Below are 20,954 nucleotides of genomic sequence, written 5' to 3'. Positions count from 1 at the left end.
AAAACACAACTGTTTATTTAATGAATAAAGTAATAAACGATTGGAACTGTTTTATTTGTGATATTTCCTTCCAATATAGTTTTTACCATTTCACGAATGACCGCGCGTTTTTGTTCATTACCATTACCACACTAGCGGTTATAAAGCAGATGGACGCAGCGGTAAGTGTTTTCAAATCGTCAGTGTGTTAAGACTGTTAAGTTACTTGTACTTTAAGACGTGGCTCTTACCGCATATTATCAAACGCTTTCGTGATCTGAAAGAACTATTATACAAGTTAGGTTATGCGGTACCTACAGGATTTGTTGTCGCACAAAACTAGTGATGGAATCAGTCTGTAATAAAGACGTGTGTTTTCAGGCGGAGCAGGAATTCCAAGAACATTTGAATAGCCTTCGCATCAGCTGCGAAGATGGCAGCCAGCGTTGCATGGTGGAGCGTCGCGGGCGCGACGTGTCTGGGAAATGGATCTACCTGTGCTATCCGTGTGCCGCCGTCTGCAGCGGCGAGACTATTCTGCAGGTAAACTGTTAACTGTAGATAGCCTATGTTTGTCTACCTTGATATTATTATTATAGGATATATGAATGCACAAGCAGCTTATAGCTGATACGTGCACATCAATGTCCTGCACTTGTGTTTAGTCCATTTATAAAATGTTTGTCGAGTGGGTTTTTAAAAGAGTTCAATGAGGGTGCACTGATTACGGATTTAGGCAAACTGTTCCACACTTTCAATACGCTGTTAGACAGGAAATGTCGTCTGGGTTGCTACTACTCTTCCATCTCGCGTCCATATCAGCTTCAGAGAATGTACTCACACATATTTTGAGTGATAATATCACTTAATGCATGGGTACATTGTAGTGTCCATTTTGTATGTATCTATTAAGTCACCGCGTTACCTTCGCTGCTCCAAAGTTGTCAAGCCCAATTTTTTCGTATGGTCGGTTGCGAAGAGATGGTACCAGTTTTGTTGCTCTTTGGACTCTTTCAATAAGATTACTTAATGTCTTTTCGAAAATATGGGTTTCAGATTTGGAAGGCAAATTCTAATAACGGTCCTATATATGTTTTATAGAGCATAATGAAGAGATTCTTGCCCATATAATGAAAAGCTTTCCTGATAAATAAAGTTGGCTTTGTTGGTCAAACCCAAAATGTGTTCTTCCCATTTTAAGTTATCAGTTATAATGACACCCAAGATCTCGCTGCGAAGCAACACTCTGGAAACTTTTGTAGCCAATTTTATATGTGTTCTTAGGGTTTTTTTTACCTATATGAAGTATAGTGCACTTGCCTGCACTGATGATTATAAGCCAATCTTTGGTCCATTGTAAAATGTAGTCTAAGTTCTGCTGTATGATGTTATGGCTGATAAGCGGGTTTCCCATTATCTTTGTGTTATCAGCTAATTAAAACAAGTCTGACTTTACTACTTGTGTTATATCCGTCAAGAAAATCCCAAACAGTACAGAATTCTGTGGAACTCCACTGTAGACGTCACGCGGATCTGCCTATACCTAATATTACTTTACGTCTACTGCCATTCCTGAGCGTAACATCAACATGTTAATGTTAATTTATTGTTTTTCTTTCGTAACTAAAGTGCCATATAATATGTACAGTAGGCGCTCGGTATTTCGGCAGATTTCGTCTTGGACGGCCTGCTTTGTAATCCGGCTGGAACACAGCCGAACAGATAACAGAGCGGTTGCATTGTTTGTGTGATTTCGCTCCCGCTCGGCAGTTCGATCTTGGACACTGAAAACAATGCTTTAGATGACACTACTGACTTTGAGGAAGTTAAGAGGCAAAATTACTAACATTTTATATTGTAGCAATAAGCAATCTAAAATAAATAATTTTTCGTTATAGCATCATTGTCCTCTTCCACAACCGCAAACGTTTTATACACGGTGTAACACGAGGAACCCGAAAAATTTAACCACACACTTTGGAGGCCAAAATAAGGAAAAACTGTTATATGAGTTGAAGTAAATTTCGCCAAAAAATGTTGTTTTTAATTTCAAATTTTTGAGTGTAGTTGTGCATAAAAAGTTAATGTTATGATAAAACTGGCCCTTAAAATGATGTTTTACCATTATTGTAAAATCTAGTTTTTGCAAAGGTTACTTGTCACTTCTTGACATCTATTAATAAGTATATTTAGACTACGCTCCATAATGATATCATCGCCATCAAAAAGGCGTTTTTCACTAAGTTACAATAAGGAAATGTTTTTTTTTACCGAGCGTCTACTGTATTTGTAAATTTCTTCTCCACTTTTTCTGTTAAGTAATTACGCTGCTATGTATGTACTAAATACACCTAATTTTATAAGAATTTTTACCAATGGCTTTAATATATATCTTTTTTTAAGACACATATTTCGGGGAAAAAACACAAGATCAAGATAGCGATGAGAAATGTTTGGCCGCTGAGTCTCTTCGACGAGCACCCTTTCATACAAACAGAACGTGGGACTAAAACTGAAGGTGAGGCGATTGTCCCGTGTTGGGTAGGTAATTCTATAGCACAGTTTTAATAACCTATTAAAAACGCTGTAAGTTCTCTTTTTTTTTATCAGAAGGGTTGGCTTTACCTCCACCTATCCTATCCCATCCTATAAGGAACTTACCATCAAATGGTTCATTTAAATGTAAAAAAAAAAACACATTTTAACTTACAAAATAATAAATATTGGGTATATTCCTGTGCCATCCCTCATAGAAAGAACGCCTCCCATATAATTTATTTCACCTTGTATGACGGATTACTGACTGTTTAGCTACCGAAATTTAAAGTATTTGTTTGTTATTGTAGTTTTTAATTAGGCGGGTCCACACAGAGCGAGCATACGCGCGAGGCGGCGCACTCGGGCGAGAAAAACGCGCGCGCCGCTTCGTCTACACTGGCCGGTTATGCAAGGAAAATGCCTCGCGCGAATGCTCGCTCTATGTGGGCCCGCTTATTGAAAAATAATTATAGCCTTATTAAATTTACTTGATACTTTTGCACCGTCGAGACCCTTAGGTGGTATCTTGACATTGAGCTAAGTGGAGACCTTTTCAGTGACGCTTAATAGTCAATTGGTTCTGTAGTCTCATGTGCTACCTAAATTTAAGCGTTTTCTGAATAAATTTCTTCTATTCTATTATACATCGGGGTTCTTGATGCGGGAATACACTAGACAAAAAATAGGTATTACTACTACTAAAAACTGTAATAACCATCATCATCATCATCATCATCCTGGACCTTTATCCCTATTTGGGGTCGGCCTTCCTTGTCCTAAGCCTCCAGGTGGCACGATTCCTGGTTAGGTTCTTGTCGATTTTTTGTACTACATATAAGGTCTTTTTGGACCGTCGTCAACCAAGTGGCGGGGGGCCTTCCGCTTCCACGCTTCACGCTACACCACCACCACCACCACCACGTTAAAAACTGTAAAAACCGATACTATTTTAACATTTCTAAGCACATTTGGAGCTTACTACCTATTTTTAGGGTCCCATACCATACCCAAAGGGTAAAGCAAGACCCTATTACTAAGACTCCGCTGTTTGTCCGTCGGGATGTCTGTCTGTCCGTCTGTCACCAGGCTGTATCTTATGAACCGTGATAGTTAGACAGTTCAAATTTTTACAGGTGAAGTATTGCTGTTACCGTTATAACAACAAATACTATAAAATACGGAACCCTCGGTGGGCCAGTCCAACTCGCACTTGTCCGGTTTTTAAAACATTGTTTATTCATTATTTTACAATAAACAAATTTATAAATATATACACGAAATCATTCCCGCACTAAAAAATCCCGATGTATGATTCCATTATTTGACGCGGTCCGAACTTTTTTATATGTGGGAAGGAGAACTCGGTTACAAGCAAATTAAAAATAAACTGACCGTAATAATTTAATATATAAAATATAAAATATTTAAAAAATATTATCAAATTTATATAAAATTTTATCGAACTGTTTAATATTAAATTTAAAGTTAACGTACCCCAAACATGGCGTGGATCATTTCATAGGATGGGGAGCCCCATCTTCAGGATCATAAACAATAGTATTAAAGACAATGTATTTTTACAGTCTTTAAAGTTGCTGAATTATTAATTAGTACTATAAGTACGCGTGCACTTACGAGGTCTAGTCAGAATAATTAATTTGTTCCAGCAACGGAAAAGGTGTTGCAAAAGATGGCGCAGGAAGTGGACATGCACAACAAAAACGCTTCCGAGTTTGACCAGAAGTACGGCAAGTACAGAGACGTGACGTGCCACATACAAAGCATAGTCGATAATGTCAAGTGAGTCACCACAATTCGCTACTTTCACAAATATTTCCTTTATCAACTCTTGTCCATATTGCGAGCGGGTGACATTGAAGGTATTGTAGGTTTTACTGAACCTACATTTACTATGGAACTTAGCCTGCAATCGCAAAAAATATGGGGCTGATGGTTTAAAAGGCCCGTATGTGTATGTGGTGCTCGTGGGAATGTTGTGTTTTTACTAACTTTTGTTTAGTTTTATCGGTCCCGTTGTCTATTACGTATGTATGTAATCAAATCTTGCAAGCTAAATTAGACCAACTTCCCATTAATGATTGAGCTGTAATCTTCACATACGTAAGTTGAGTGACAATGCAATACTATGGTACCATTGAGCTGATCTGATGATGGAGACCGGAGGTGTACATAGGATAGTCTTCCCAATCATCATCATCATCATTCCACGCAGATGAAGTCGCGGCAGAATCTAGTATTTATATAATATTTGACAAAGAAGAATATGGTGAAACAATCCTCGTAGTGGATACGGAGAACGGGTATGGGTTGGACAGTCGGTTTGATGTCGTGTTGTCGCAGGGCGCCGCTGCTGGGCCTGGAGTACCTGGTGGAGCACCCACCCGAGCAGGCGCACTACGAGCCCTCCTACACCTGCACGCTGTGCTCCAAACAGGGCCACCCGCGCACCATCATCAACCACATGACCTGCTTTTGGCACAGATACAACTATCTTGTAAGAGTGATTTTTCATTATTATACCATGATCATTTGTCTAGTGGAGATTACTTTTAGGTTTTGTAGTTTACGGACGCTTAAAAGGCATGCTAACGATAATCCGCTATTATCATATCCTGAATTTATACGCCTTATACTTGAGTATAAAATTTAAATGCTTTAAAAAGAAGAAAATAAAATTATCCTTTAAAATTTTAATCATTAACTTATAACCTCATTATACACAATTTATATGTTCATAAAAGCTTGTCGCGCGATTTAATTGTATAAACAAACTAGTACCTCTTTAATTAAGTAACTTGATCTGCTAAGTTTAAATTTTCATACATTTTAATTTAATACTTATAAGTACTTAAACCTCGCGACAAGCTTTTATGAACATATAAATTGTGTATAATGAGGTTATAAGTTGATGATTAAAATTTTAAAGGAAATTTTTATTTTCTTCTTTTTAAAGCATTTAATAAAAACTTTTATTAAAAAAAAATATTTTATTTATTTTTTACTTTTTAGTTATTTTGAGTTACTCTTAACAATCCCTTTCATTTGATACCCATATTGTAGAAGTGCATTAAAAATAACTATTCCGCCATCTTGGATAAAAAAAGAATAAATAATAAAATTTTATTTATTCGTTAGCATACATGCTTTTTACAATAACAGGGTAGATGTCTCTTTTTAAGTATTCCGAGATACTTGTGATAAGAGACACCGCTCTTCCGCAGTAAAGTATCTTAACTAACAAAGGTGATACAGATTAACTTAAAATACAGAAAAATGCTATATTACTACATGATGAGTTGACTAGAAAATAGAAAAGAAAATTAATAAACTTACAGGGTAAAGATACCAGGTTTCCAGTTCACTTAAGAGGGGTGTGTGTATGGAGAGTTCCCTTAAGAGGGGAGTAGGGGGAGGGGTGTGTGTATGTGTGTGCGCGTGTGCGTGTATGTGTGCGTGTGTGAGTGTGCATGTGCGTGTGTGTGTGTGTGTCTGAGTACGCGCGCGTGTCCGTGTGTATGGGAGAGTATCTGAAATGTCTATAGGTAAATAATATTATCTATGATAGCAAATAGTGTATATAATAAAAAGCAGCAGGATTTATCATATTACACAGAATTTGATTTTATGATTTATGTATGGTATCTTACTTATGTTAAGAGATCTTCAATTTCGAGATAGCTTTTATCTTTAAGCCAATTGATTAGCATTGTCTTACACTCTTTGAGCCTCACAGGGTAGATGTTAATATTTTTATTTACCATGTTATATAATCTTGTAGATTGAGCAGTAAACTGTCTTTTTGCATATGCTGTGTTGGTGATAACTACGGGAATTACATTAGGTTTTCTACGTGAAGTGATAGGGTCATTTTTATACAAGGTATTTTTATGTTTCTTTAGTATAACATTTAACACGTAAAGTTTTCTTACTGTCAGTAAGTCACACATTTTATAAAGGTCAGTTGTAGGAAAAGTGAACGGCTTTGAGTACATGACCTTTAACAGTGCCCTCTGGGCCCTTTCGAGTTCAAGGAATTTAGTTTTTGTGGCCCCACCCCAGATCGGTATACAATATGTGAGAATTGATTGAGCCAGAGCAACATAAATTTGATTTAAGACAGTTTTTGTGGCAGCGTGTCTTAGGTTTTTAAACAACCATATTAGTTTACGTGTTCTGGTCATGATGACATGGATGTTCCGCCATATTGGATTTAGAATAACGTCACATATTTTTTCGAGTTACTGTCAACAATCCCTTTCATTTGATACCCATATTGTAGAAGTGCATTAAAAATAACTATTCCGCCATCTTGAATGGTCCGCCATGTTGGATTTAGAATGACGTCACATAATTTATCATGCATTGTCATCCAAACTAAACGTGTATACAAAATTTCAGCTCAATTGGCTGAAGATATCTGCTTCAAAATTGAGTTGCAAGATTCCACCCGAACAAACATACATACATACATACATTGCAAGTTAAATAAAAGCTTTTAAAAACAACCCATAAAATAAAACCCCGACGCGACTTTAAATCTCAACAAAAGAATCTATAATAGTACATTACGATACAAGTGCGAAAAATAGGAAATTCGAAACGAGTGGCGATAAATTAAAACACGACCGAAGGGAGTGTTTTAAATCGACACGAGTTGCGAATTACCTATTCGCACATGTATCGTACAACGTTTTACAGTACATATGGCCCTTTAAATGTTCGACACAGTAACGTAATATGCTACTTCTCGCACTAGTGCTATAAAGTAGCCCCATATGTACTGTAAAGATTATTCTTTTACTTTTTGAGGGTTGTTTTGTCTATTATTATTAGTCTTTATTGCGTAGGTTTATTTTTAATTTGTTATTTAACAGTTATTTCAAGCTTATATATATATTAAAAAATATATATTTTAACTTTAAAAAAAACGCATCGAAATCGGTCCATCTCTTTGAGAGCCACGATGCCATAAACAGGCACACCCTCTTTTTGCGTCAGGGGTTGAAAACTTAGGGTAGTGAAGTAGGATTTCGTTCGTATCGTGTATATTAAAACACTTACATACATATACTAACATTAGCCTTAAGAAAAAACTATAACTGACACATATTGATCCAAGTTGGTCGTAAATAAATGGATTTATTTATTTATTATCATGTGTCATTTAAGTGATCTGCAAAATATTCCTATTTTTAACCGACTTCAAGATTTCAAAAGAGGAGGTTATCAATTCGGTTGTATGTTTTTTTTTGTTTTTCTTTTAATGTTTGTTACTCCATAACTCCGTCATTTCTTACCCGATTTTGAAAATACTATTATATATACACGGTGCTCACGAGGAACCCGAAAGATTTTAACCACGTACTTCTGAGGCCAAAAGAAGGAAAAAATGTTATATGAGTCACTAAATTTCGCCAAAAACAATTTCTTTTCTTTTTTTCAAATTTTAATCGTATTTGTACATAAAATGTGAATGTTATGGTAAAACTGGCACGGAAAATAATTTTTTACGATTTTTTTTGTAAAAACTAGTTCTTGCAAAGGTTACTTGTCACTTTTTGACATCTATGAATAAGGATGTTTAGACTACGCCCCATAATGGCATCATCGCGATCAAAAAGGCGTTTTGCACTAAGTTACGATAAGAGGATTTTTTTTTTTACATTGGTATTAACTCTGAAACTAGGCGAAATCCAGAAAAGTCTCTAAATGTGATCAGTAATACACTGTCAAAATCTTTTGGGTTCCTCGTGAGCACCGTGTATACAGATTGGTCCCGTTTTTGTCAAAACTCAGTTCTGATGATGGGATCCATGAGGAATCGAGGGAACTCTTCAAATGTGGAAGGCATATATACAGTGATTTTTGTATTTTCTGTAACAAATCAAGCATTTACATTTAAAAAAGTGACATTTGATGAAGTGGAACTGCTGATGATGATCAGAATGGTACTCTTCAACGACGCATAGTACACGTTTGGCGATTTCTCCTCTTCGCTGTGTTTGTTAAGTAAATTAGATTTTCAAGACAAATTTTTGTCAGGTTCGAGTCCTGACGATGGGGTCCATGAGGAATCTAGTGAACTCTTCAAATATGAAAGGCATACATATATTTATTATTTTATTTAAAACTTTATTGCACAAAAGAAAAACTTAATGTACAAAAGGCGAACTTAATGCCATGAGGCATTCTCTACCAGTCATATAGTGATTTTTGTATTTTCTTTAACAAATCAAGCATTAACATTTTAAAAAGTGACATTTGATGAAGTGGAACTGCTGATGATGATCAGAATGGTACTTTTCAACGACGCATAGTACACGTTTGGTGATTTGTCCTCTTCGCTGTGTTTGTTAAGCAAATTAGATTTTCAAGACAAATTTTTGTCAAGTTCGAGTTCTGACGATGGGGTCCATGAGGACTCGAGGGTACTCCTCAAATGTTAAAGGCATATATAGTGATCTTAGTATTTTCATTAACAAATCAAGTATTTACATTTGTAGAAGTGACATTTTATGAAGTGGAACTGCTGATGATGAACAGAACGAAACTCTTCAACGATGCACAGTTCACGTTTGGCAATTTGTTCTCTTTGCCAAGCAGTTAGGTTTTCAAGGCACATTTTTATATTTCTATCCTATTTAGTTTTTTTAATAATTATCTGGTGCTTTATTTCATGCATGGTTTGAAATAATTTATCTTAAATACAGTCGAATACCCTATTGCGGGTATCTTACCAGTCAACCATAGGGCAAATCTGAAATGTGTCAAGGTGGGTGCAGTGGCAAAAAAAAACATGTTACCTCCTTTTCTACATAATTAGGCGTAGGACGCTGTCTTTTTAATTTCATTGTATGAAATCTCAAATCAACAATAATCGTTCTTTCACCGGTCTCCCTCAATGAAGTCGGTTATTTTTCTTAAAAATTATGATGTACCCAAATATATATCTGGTCAGCCAAAATGTTTACTTGGTCAGCAACTTAAAGTTAGCAAGTATTTCTAAATCAGTTCGCAAATAATATCATACTGAGCTGCTCTAAATTGATTTGGTTGGCAAATTAATAATTTGATGGTACAGGATGGTCAAATAAGAAGTATACATTTTGTTTTTAAATTTTAACTGTATTAAGTTCAAAAATTATTAAGTATTGTTTTAAAAATATATTCTTCAGGGTTGGCAAATTCATGCGAAACATAATGTCTGACATATGTCCACCTCTAACATCAGGCAAATGTAAGCTCTTATCATCCCAATGTTCAGCATCTATTCGCACATTTTTCGCATTATCTTAGTACATTTGTGTCGAATAGTCGGTTTTAACTGTTTAAATTTCATCAGCTCGTTAGCATAGACACGTAATTTTAGATAGCCCCACAGAAATAAGTCAAGAGCTGCAAACTTTGGGGAATTTGGGTGCCAACCACTCACTTTTTTTCAAAATTAATTGAGCAAACAACGTGTTTTAAACAACAGAAACATTTGAGATAAAATTGCTTGCTGCTAGTGTCTGTCTGTAATGTCTACACATTTGGCAGAAATTATCTTCCGTATACAATTGCCAACCCTGAATAGCACGCACTCGCACTCGCACTCTGTCACAGCGGGCGAGGGCCGCCCTCCCTCCGCGCCTCCGTTTTCGCAATTGCTCTTTAGGGAAGGACATACAAGACCACGTGGATAGTGGGGTGCTCTGATTTGGTTTTAGTTGACCTTGCATTTGGTGACCTTGAGGATGGTGGTATCGTGTCACATGGGCTGATTTCGCTCCGCCTGCAACTCTGCCGATTTTTTTAATCAAACGTTAGCCACCTTATTATAACAGATTACCATTCCTTTAACCTGCATACGTCTCAATTAAACTGCTTGGAGACATGTTGTTTCTACCATCCAACTTTTAAATCTTGCTGACCAAATAATAATTTTGCAGCTGAACTATTTATTAAGCAGATAAATTATAACAGAAGAAGATCGATATTGGTTATAATGTGGAAATTGTGGACCGTTTGTGAATTATTTGTTGTAGCTCGATTTTTATTTATTTCCAGCATTGTGTTTCTATGATGTCCAAATGATTAATGGCTATTTTTAGCTTGGGTACAGTGACAGCTGTCATCTGTATACAATATATAACTTCAAAACGCAAAATGTTTCCTACCGCACTCAAGCTATTTGAAAAGTACTACATATAATTTAATACTTCGCTTCGTTGGTTATTATATACACCGTGTTTATTTGAACTCCGTTAAGGTTAATTTCTCTAAGACACTGATATTCGAATTAACTCAATTTTGAAGATAGTAAATGTTTCTTTTATCTGATAAGGCTTTTCTATATATGTGGACACTATGCATTAGATTACTCGCATAATCTAGGTCGTCTAGGACCTAGACTAGACTAGAGTCTAAGGCATTTCTCTAGAATCCATACTGAATAGGTTTAGTGAGAGTAGATTGATCGGCAGGTGCGTCACTTCGGGAAGGCTTGCAGCCTCATGACGCCGTACCGCGCGCAGCCGAAGTACCGCGAGGGCGTGTCCGTCATCATGAACCGCCTGGCGCAGCGCATCGAGGACAAGCACGGCCGCCAGCGACCCGTGCACATCGATAAGGAGGAATATGACAACGATAAGTTAGAATCATACTGCTCGAATTACTTCCTTTTCAAAACTTGGCTTATACACACTTAGCCGAGGGATCGTAAAAACGACACAGGGTCGAGACTCTTAATTTGGAGGAACGAGACGGGATTTTTAAAAGCTTCCTTTTTGTGTCAGGTATATGTAAAAAATGTATATGGTGTATTTGTGCATTGCAATGAAACGTCGGGGGTTTTCATCAGCGAACATAATAGCAGCCCTAGGCAAAACTCCACTTTTAGATGCCGATGAAATTACGGTGCATTGGCAAGATTCGAATTATTCATTGCTGCCGCTAGCTAGCGCACCACAGGTACAAAAAAACTTACTCGCGCGTTGAGTCCAAAATAATATATAACATTATCCTGTAACTCAAATAGCTCGATGAAACTAAACTGCTAGTTTGCTACGATGTCAATCAGGAATCTCGTCTTGACGTCAAAATTCTTTTTTATGCTCTCATTGGATGATGCCTTTCGTTTTTTAAGCTGCTGTAATGATAATACTTTAAATAAATATTTTAACAGGGAGAGTATTCATCAGTGGATATTCAAAGGCTTCCATTTCTCTGAAACCAACGGCCCCACCTTTGAAGAAGTGGTTGACGTCGATCTAATCAACACGTTATTGAAATCAGGTGAGTGCGAATAGTTGTTTCAGATGTCAGTATTTCCCGACTTGCATTTGTAGCTGGTCACCTTTCCGTTAGGGAGTCTGCAGTAAATGGTGAGAATCAGGATGCAGGGTGCACGTAAACTAAAAAACAAAACGACTAATAACTTACTTTATCTACACACATATCATAAACCCTCTATGATGCCTTCAAACGTTACGATAAACTGTTTTGTTACAACAAATTTCTTATATGTGAAAATGTTGTTATTGCTTCATAACTACATCAAAATCGATTTAGTTATGACATTCAAATTTGGAACATCTTTGAAGAAAAAAGCAATTCGATTTGACCTCTATTTTAATATCAGTCGAGATGCCTTTTCTTAGAAATGAAATGTCAATTGCATACAATTTTGACAAATCCCACATGTTAGTTTGTATCGAGTGATACAGAAATAGTTCGTCTCTGATCTAGTATAATCCAAACCTGTTATGAGGGTTCAAACAAACGACGAAGCGCTTCGAGAAAAGGAAGGCTTCTCTCCCTTGCGCTTCACTTTGCTCGTCTTGGCGGGGGCTACCGTGATCTAAAAAGAAAGAACTTCGTCATTTTTTCCGGTTTCGGCCGGACACTAGTTTTAACCAAATATTATGTTTCAGATAACGACTCAAAATTGGCAATCAGGTTAGTACTGGACATATTTTTATTATAAAGTATTGAAAAAAAGTGTGTTAATTGCCTCTCACTCTGCACGTTTTCCTTTGTGCTATATACCAAGCGAATTTAAACTTAACAATCATAGAGGTACAGTAAATTTTATTCCATTTATTTATGCCATTCAGTTTCCTTCAAGGTACTTAGCCATACCCTGAAGTTAACGGAGTTAAAAAAAACAAATCCCCTTTTATATCGCAATCGAAAGTCGTTGGTCTAAAATTCAACATGTTGTAATTTTCAACAATTAAAGATCAATTTTTATATTTAATTCAATTATTTAACGGCACTGTGTTTTTTTTAACTCCTTTAATTTGGTAACTACTGCGAAATAAAATCCCAGTAGTCACCACTGGTAACTACACTCGCGTGCAAAAGTATTGCATCACTTTGCATTTTTTCGACTGCACCCAATATCTTTGTAATTCTAGAGCCGATTCTGAAAATTTTGGTATCAACTGAAAGCTTATAATCTAACGCATTAGAAAATTTAATGAAATTTCAAATCTGAAGACTGAAAAAAATCAGAAACTGAAAGTAGCGACATAATGGTCGAGAAATAAATTTAGGAAAGTTAAGAATAAAAGTAATTTATTTAATACAAAATAAATTATTATTATTAAATTAATACCTGGTGTTGCCACCCCTAGCCCTCCTCACACAAATCAAGCGGTTTTTCATAGACCTAATTAATTTTCTAATGAAATCTTGTGGAATAGCGTCCCACTCCTCCAGCAAGGCTCCCTTCAGCTCCTCAACATTGGCCGGGGCAGGATTCCGCTTCCGAATCCTCCTTTTCAGGTAGTCCCACACGTGTTCAATGGGGTTAAGGTCCGGGCTCATCGCTGGCCAGTCCATGGTGTCGATGCCCACTTCGAGAAGGTAGGCTGCGGTGGCCCTAGCGGTATGACACGGGGCATTATCCTGCATTAGGATGAACCCCTCATCAGAACAACATGTTCCTCCAGGATGTCAGTAATGTATTTTGCAGCGGTCAATCCACCGCCACGGCCCCCGCCAGGCACGAAAACCAGCTCTGTTCGCGCGTCGTAGGAAACGCCGCCTCAGAACATCACGGATCCACCGCCATAGGCGACCCTTTCGGAGAAGCAACATTGGGCGAACCGTTCTTCTGGCCTTCTGTAGACTCTTCCTCTTCGGTCACATCCATTCAAACATATTCTGCACTCGTCCGAGAAGAGAACTGGGGTCCATTGCTCAATGGTCCAGTCCATATGATTTTCTGCAAACTCTCTTCGGGCTGTACGGTGTCGCGCCAGCAATCTGGGCCCCGTTGCAGGCCTCCTGGGTGTCAAGTTCGCTTTCTTGAGTCTTCTTCTTATTGTCCACTCACTGGCAGCCACTCCTCGTATCTCACGCAGACGCTGCTGGATGGCAACGCTTGTCAGGTGTCGATCTCGGAGAGATGTTGTGACAATGAAGCGGTCGTCCCTCTCTGATGTACTCTTTTTGCGGCCGCTTCTTGGTCTTGAAGTAAAGGATCCAGTCCGTTGGAACCTCTGGTAAACTCTGCAAACTGTAGATTGACTTAAATTCAGCGTGGCAGCTACTGAACGTTGGCTACGCCCCTCTTGCAGGAGCTGGACGACTTGGCGGACTTCAGCTTCAGTGGTTTCCATTTTTCACAGGTCTTCTTCACGGGAAAATATGCGGAGATGTGTACCGGTCAACTTTCGATAAGTGACTGATAACAACCCGGGTCGAGTATTTCTTTCACACCCCATTTGTTGTGGGGGTGAGTGGCCTTTCCATCCCTATGGGGGATTTTTGGCGGTTGGTTTTCGCCTCCCGTTACAACGGGAGGGTCCTTCTGTGCTCATCTAGAGCTGTGGCTTCAATTGGCCGTGATTGGCCATGATTGGCCGTGATGGCCACTCATGAGTGCCGATCATGGCTTTGTTTTGAGGTGGCCTATCAGCGGCTTTGCGGGTTTGCGGGCTCCGTCTGGCTGCTGCGGTCTTCCTCGTCTCCTGCGGCTACTGGCACCAGTGTCCTGGGGAGCTGGCGCTGTCGGCGGTTGTCCGGGGGGCGTGCGTGGAGTGGCGCGATGCCCTGCAGATGGAGGTGTCGCGAGTGGTCGGCGCGCTCGAACATTTTGCTCGATAATTGGCTGATGAAGGTGTCCAGGCTCTGCCATTTCAGCCCGCGCTGGATGTCAATGTTGCTCACGAAGCGGGGGGCGTTGACTATAGTGCGGAGGGCCGCATTCTCCTGCGCACGCAGTCTCTTTTTATGTGTCTCAGCCGTCATGGCGTACCAGGCGGGAGCTGCGTACGTCATGCTGGACCGAATATAGGTTTTGTATATCCCCAGCTGGTGATAACAACCCCTCCCCTACCCCCCGTTTTATAGGGGTCAAGGGTAGCGCAACTCGTGCGCGTGATAACGCGAAACCGCTCACAAATCGGGAAAATGCCGATAATTTGAAAAATACTGGGCCGTTTTCCATGTTTTTTAACTTTTCGTAAAGGTAAAACTTCAAGGAACATGATCCCATTAAAATAATTAATCGAAAATAACCGGTTTACAAAATTATTGGGTGCAGTTGAAAAAATGCAAAGTGATGCAATACTTTTGCACGCGAGTGTAGTGGGAATAACCCACTTGTCCCATACTTAACAATAGGTACCGGTGCTTATTACGAGCTGCTGCCCGCAACTTGGTCTCCTTAGAATTCGTACTTCGACTTCCCATTTCCGTAGTACAGTTCCGCTCCCATTTTAACTCCCTTAAAGGATGATATGCGTACTGGAAACTATCGTATGTCCTTTCCCGGGACTCAATATCGATACCAAACTTTTATCTAATTTAGAGCCAGTTGTTTAAGGCTTAAGAGGTAACAGATATACAGCGTTACTTTCGTATTAATGTTATGTATCAGGCATAATAGTATAACACGTATTTACCGTTAGGTATATGTATTTTGTTATAATTGCAGGAGCAGAGACAAAGATCCATCCCCTCCGCACGTGGCTGCGCCGTCTAAACCTCATTTCAACGCATTCTCGGTTAGTAACATGACCCATAAAGCCAGGGATAGACTAGGCGAAAAATGTCCCACGACGCATGCCGCCAGTGACGTCGGGTGATGTGGCGCGACGTTGCCGGACTTCGCTGTAAGGCGCGCAATATCGCCAGAGTCCGGACATTTGTCGCCTGGTCTATCCTTGGCTTAATTGTCCGGGTTTGTCAACTTATCATCGGTAGCGGCGGATTTGTACGTTGGTGACATTTTCGTGTAGTTAACCATGTATCCGATTCACTCGTATATTAATAGCCAGCGACAAATCTCTCTAGGTATTCTAGAGTCTAGGTATTCTTCATTTATCAAGAGGAACTAGTACCAGAAATATAAAAAGGACCTAATTGACCACGGAATAGGCCTACATGGCGGTCAACGTTTTTCAATTATTACTTGGCTTGTCTTGTCTGAGCACCCATGGCATAAATCCCATGCTACTATCTCTTCGTGACAAACAATAACAATTAACAAGACAACAAAGAAACAAAACATAATGAAAATAAACTTTATTCAAAAACCGGACGCCGCCGCCGGTATGTAAACCTATCCTGCCATTCAGGTTTACATCCACCGACCTTCTTTTGTCCCTTTCGTTTGCATACGAAAGGGCAAAAGAGAAGGCGCTAGTTCGTCCCGATAAAATGAGGTATATAGGAGTTTTGAAACTTGACACATATATATATATATTTTATGTGGTGCCATTTGCAGCGTTCGGGTCGGCGACAGGAGCGGCGCGGCGGGTCGTTGGAGTCCCTGTCGGACATTAGCGACGAGCAGGAGCCACGGCGGCGCCCAGAGCGCCCGCGCGGCCGCGCCGAGCTCCCGCACGACCGGGACCGCGATCCGCCCAGGTCACATACAAATGATTAACTACTTAAGCCAGGGGTTCCCAATCTTTTTCAACATGCGGCGCAGTTACAAGTTTAGTATTTTGCAACGGCGCCCTTGTAAATTTAAAATCACGGTCGAAAAAGAGTGACACGACGCTATATTATTTACCGATGCGAGCGCTCAAATAGGTACCCGCGAATATTTGTGGTTTCGGATAATGATAGAACTCACGGCGCCCCTCTTTACTTTCTACGGCGCACCAGGGCGCCGCGGCGCACACTTTGGGAACCCCTGACTTAAGCACTTCAATCCGTGCATGACTGACATCAGTATTCAAAACATATAGTCATGCACATTATGAAAAAAAGATTGGGACGGACTGCGTGAATTCTACGCAGCGTACCCGTGGAAGCAGCTCTGTTTCACATCAGAAGATCCTGACTCCTGCGCAGCTAATGTCGCCGAGACAATATTGATGGGAATGGATTGTTTCATTCCCAACTCGGTAATAGCTGCGGGAGCAAAGAGGCGTCCTTGGTTTAATCGGCCCTGTAAAGAAGCTTCAGTACGCAGGCAGGCCGCTTACAGGGCTTGGATCAAGGCCGTCGCTAATAAGGATCCGAACGTTTCTGATGTGAAACGTAAACTAAACGCTGCCTCGAGGTCCAGTAAAAAAGCCATTGCCAGGGCTAAATACGAATTCGTCGGCAGAATTGGTGAGAAACTAGCGGGCTACCCTACTGGGAGTCGCGCGTTCTGGTCTCTTGCCAAAGCTGCCGAGGGGAATTTCTGTCAGTCGTCTTTACCACCGCTGCGTAAAACTGATGGTGATCTGGCCCACAGTGCAAAAGAGAAGGCCGATCTTCTTGGTACTCTTTTTGCCTCGAACTCGACTATGAACGACGACGGTAGCGCCGTGCCGCCCACCATCCCGCGGTGCGCATACTCTATGCCAGAAATCTCTATCACGCAGAGGGATATTCGGCGGGAGTTGCTATCCCTGAACGTCCATAAGTCGAGCGGGCCAGACGGTATACCTGCAGTTGTGCTAAAGCGGTGTGCTCCTGAGTTGTGTCCCGTGTTAGCGCGTCTTTTCACGCTCTCCAGCAACAAACGGCATGTTCCATCTTCGTGGAAGACGGCCCTTGTGCATCCCGTGCCAAAAAAGGGCGATAGATCGGACCCATCGAATTACAGGCCTATCGCTATCACCTCCCTTCTCTCTAAGGTCATGGAGCGTATAATTAACGCGAAGCTCCTGAGATACCTAGAGGAACACGATCTGATCAGCGACCGCCAATATGGCTTTCGCCATGGTCGCTCGACTGGTGATCTTCTAGTGTATCTCACACACCGCTGGGCTTCGGCCATTGAGAGTCAAGGTGAGGCATTGGCAGTTAGCCTGGATATAGCGAAGGCGTTCGATCGGGTCTGGCATCGGGGTCTCTTGTCGAAGTTACCATCATATGGACTGCCGGAGGGTCTATGCGAGTGGATCGCTAGCTTTTTGTCCGGCAGACGCATACGAGCTGTAGTAGACGGAAGCTGCTCTGATAGCATGGACATTAACGCTGGCGTTCCGCAAGGTTCTGTGCTATCCCCAACGCTGTTTCTGCTGCACATCAATGACATGTTGTCTATCGGCCATATTCATTGCTATGCGGACGATAGCACTGGGGATGCCTTTTACACAGGCCGCGCTAACATCCCTCGTTCTGAGGTGCTGGAGAGCCGTGAAAACCTTGTGTCGGATATTGAGAGTACTCTATCCAGAGTTTCGGTGTGGGGTCGGGATAATTTAGTCCGGTTTAACCCCACAAAGACACAAGTTTGCGCGTTTACCGCTAAGAAAACCCCATTTACTGTGGTCCCACAGTTCCAAGGCACAGCCCTTACCATGTCAGGGAGTATTGGGATCCTCGGTGTCGACATCTCCAGTGACGTCCAATTCCGTAGTCATCTGGCAGGGAAGGCTGCGCTGGCATCTAAAAAACTCGGTGTGCTCAATAAAGCAAAGCGATACTTTACTCCAGGGCAAAGACTGCTACTTTATAAATCGCAAGTGAGACCCCATATGGAGTATTGCTGTCACCTTTGGGCAGGAGCACCTGGATGCCAGCTTGGGCCCTTCGACTCAGTTCAAAGACGTGCTGTAAGAATCGTCGACGATCCCAAACTCACAAGCGGTATTGAACCTTTAAGTCTAAGGAGAGACTTTGCCTCCTTATGTGTGTTCTACCGCTTGTACAATGGGCTGTGCTCTGAAGAATTGTTTGACATGATGCCCACGGCTACTTTCTATCACCGCACCGCCCGCCGTCGGCAGGATGTTCATCCTCACACCCTAGAACCTAAATGGTCACGCACTGTGCGGTTTAAGAGGAACTTCCTCCCGCGCACGCTCCGGTTGTGGAATGAGCTACCTGCCGAGGTTTTCCCGAGGGTCTACAGTATGAGGTTCTTCAAAAAAGGAGTGTACAGATTTTTAAAGGGTCGGCAACGCGCATGTAACACCTCTGGAGTTGCAGGCGTCCATAGGCTACGGTGACTGCTTACCATCAGGCGGGCCGTATGCTTGCTTGCCACCGTCGTGGTATAAAAAAAAAAAAAAAAAAAAAAAAAAAAAAAAAAAAAAAAAGCTGCATTTTAAAATGGGAACAAGCCGCTTTGCATATAGTAGACGATTTTTTCGAAGCACCCAAAAATTCACCCCTTAGAAGCCGAGGTTTAACGAGGTTTGTTAGGAAAAAGACAACAAATTCCACAAGTTTCACGGTTTAACAAATATTGAGAAATGTTATATCATTTGAAAGATAATAATTTTTTTAACGTAAAAAAAATGAGACTAAATCTGTTCAAACAATATTAGTGTGAAATATTTAAAAAACATAAGGTCTGAAAATAAGTATTACATGTTAAATTCAAATACATTTTATAATATATGACGAAAACCGCATCAAAATCGGTTAAGCAGTTTTTGAGATGCAAGTTTCGGAAGTTAGCTTACTTTTATTTATATGGCTTTTTTGTCTAATTTAGTCCAAAAAGCGTGTAAGTAGTAAATTTTAAGTAAATAGTCGGGTCCACATAGAGCGTGCATACGCGCGAGGCAATTTCCTCACGCACAATACGGCCAGTGTAGACGTGCGCTGCGCGCCACCTCGGCCGAGGCACATCTACACTATTGTGCATGAGGAAGTTACTTGCGCGTATGCTCGCTCTGTGTTGACCAGGCTAATTAGCAGGTATGTACTTACTATGTCTACATTAGGAATATGTATGTATAATATCATTTTACAGTACATATGGTGCTACTTTACCGCACTAGTGCGATAATTTGCACATTATGTAACTATGTCGCAAATTGAAAGGGCTATATGTTATGTACTGTAATAAAACGTTGTACGATAACTACCATACATGTGCGAATAGGTAATTCGCAACTCGATTTAAAACACTCCCTTCGGTCGTGTTTTAATTTATTTTGAATTTCCTATTTATCGCACTTGTATCGTAATGTACTAATAATTATTTATTATTTATTTTAAACTTTATTGCACACAAAAAAAAGTACAACAGGCGGACTTAATGCCAATAGGCATTCTCTACCAGTCAACCAACCAATAATATATATTTACAATAAAATGATTATTCAGCTTCAGTCGTACTGGCCAAACTGGATAAACTGAAAAAAGACAGAATATGCAAGCAGTATATGGAATCCCTTCTACAAAAAATACATCGATGTAATAGATAAAGTCCAATACAAATTCCTTAAATTTATCAACTTTAAAATTCACAAGAATAGCCGTCTGCCTTATAATAACCTGCTGAAAAAATACAGTCTAACAACGTTAGAGAAAAGACGCTCGTTCCTTGATGCAATGTTATTACATGGACTTTGCAACAATAAATTTGACTGTGTGCAGCTGGTGAATAGCATTAAAGCTAGAAATGCGAACCGTCGTGAGACGCGTGCGTACAGATTATTTGCCGAGAGCCCTTGCCGCACTAACGCCGGCTTTCGTGATCCGCTTCGCCGGCTCCTTGCTTCCTACAACCAAAACGTTTGCAAGAATTTGACGAACTTGTTAGCATTTTTAAAAAGACGATCGGAAAACTTTAAAAGCAAGAAATTAAAGATTTTCACTGCAAAAGGGGTCGAGAGATTCTTAAACGACGGTCCTTATGTCCTATTAATTTGTCTTTTTCGAATTGTTCAAATTTCTCTGTAAACTTCAGAGACATGTCAAACGCTTATCCTATTTCTATGGTAAACTTTAACTAATTTAATTTCATTGTTGTTATGTTGTTTACCTATCACTGTAAATATGTATCTGTTAATAATTTGTTCTAAAGAAATATATCTATAATAAACCTACACTTTTTGTGTTTGAGTTTCCTCATAGTCGAGAGTGTTTAACTCTGGTAATAATAACCATCTCACCCTCGAACTATTGGCGCTCTCACTTCGTTCGAGTGCCAAAATATCTCGGCTGATATGGTTCACTTTCCACCCTTGGTTAACAACTACTACTATACTATTCTTGCTCCTTGTTAGTTATTCGAATTT

At 40.1% G+C, this 20,954-nt stretch overlaps 1 protein-coding gene across 3 annotated transcripts in view; it reads left to right on the top strand.

Moving 5' to 3' along the window:
• LOC133528242 (uncharacterized protein CG7065-like) overlaps positions 1-20,954 on the top strand; it is a 118,674-nt gene that overhangs the window by 23,173 nt on the left and 74,547 nt on the right. For all 3 annotated transcript variants that reach the window (XM_061865536.1, XM_061865544.1, XM_061865555.1), the window contains 9 exons: positions 361-522; positions 2,383-2,497; positions 4,185-4,317; positions 4,879-5,032; positions 11,004-11,170; positions 11,705-11,814; positions 12,453-12,477; positions 15,467-15,536; positions 16,259-16,401. In XM_061865536.1, coding sequence (XP_061721520.1) covers positions 361-522; positions 2,383-2,497; positions 4,185-4,317; positions 4,879-5,032; positions 11,004-11,170; positions 11,705-11,814; positions 12,453-12,477; positions 15,467-15,536; positions 16,259-16,401 — 1,079 coding nt within the window. The remainder of the gene's footprint in view (positions 1-360; positions 523-2,382; positions 2,498-4,184; positions 4,318-4,878; positions 5,033-11,003; positions 11,171-11,704; positions 11,815-12,452; positions 12,478-15,466; positions 15,537-16,258; positions 16,402-20,954) is intronic.

The sequence above is a fragment of the Cydia pomonella genome, chromosome 1 (genome assembly GCF_033807575.1).
Source record: "Cydia pomonella isolate Wapato2018A chromosome 1, ilCydPomo1, whole genome shotgun sequence".
Classification (NCBI taxonomy): domain Eukaryota; kingdom Metazoa; phylum Arthropoda; class Insecta; order Lepidoptera; family Tortricidae; genus Cydia; species Cydia pomonella.
Note: the sequence above shows the minus strand (reverse complement) of the source record. Positions and strands in the feature narration are given on the sequence as shown.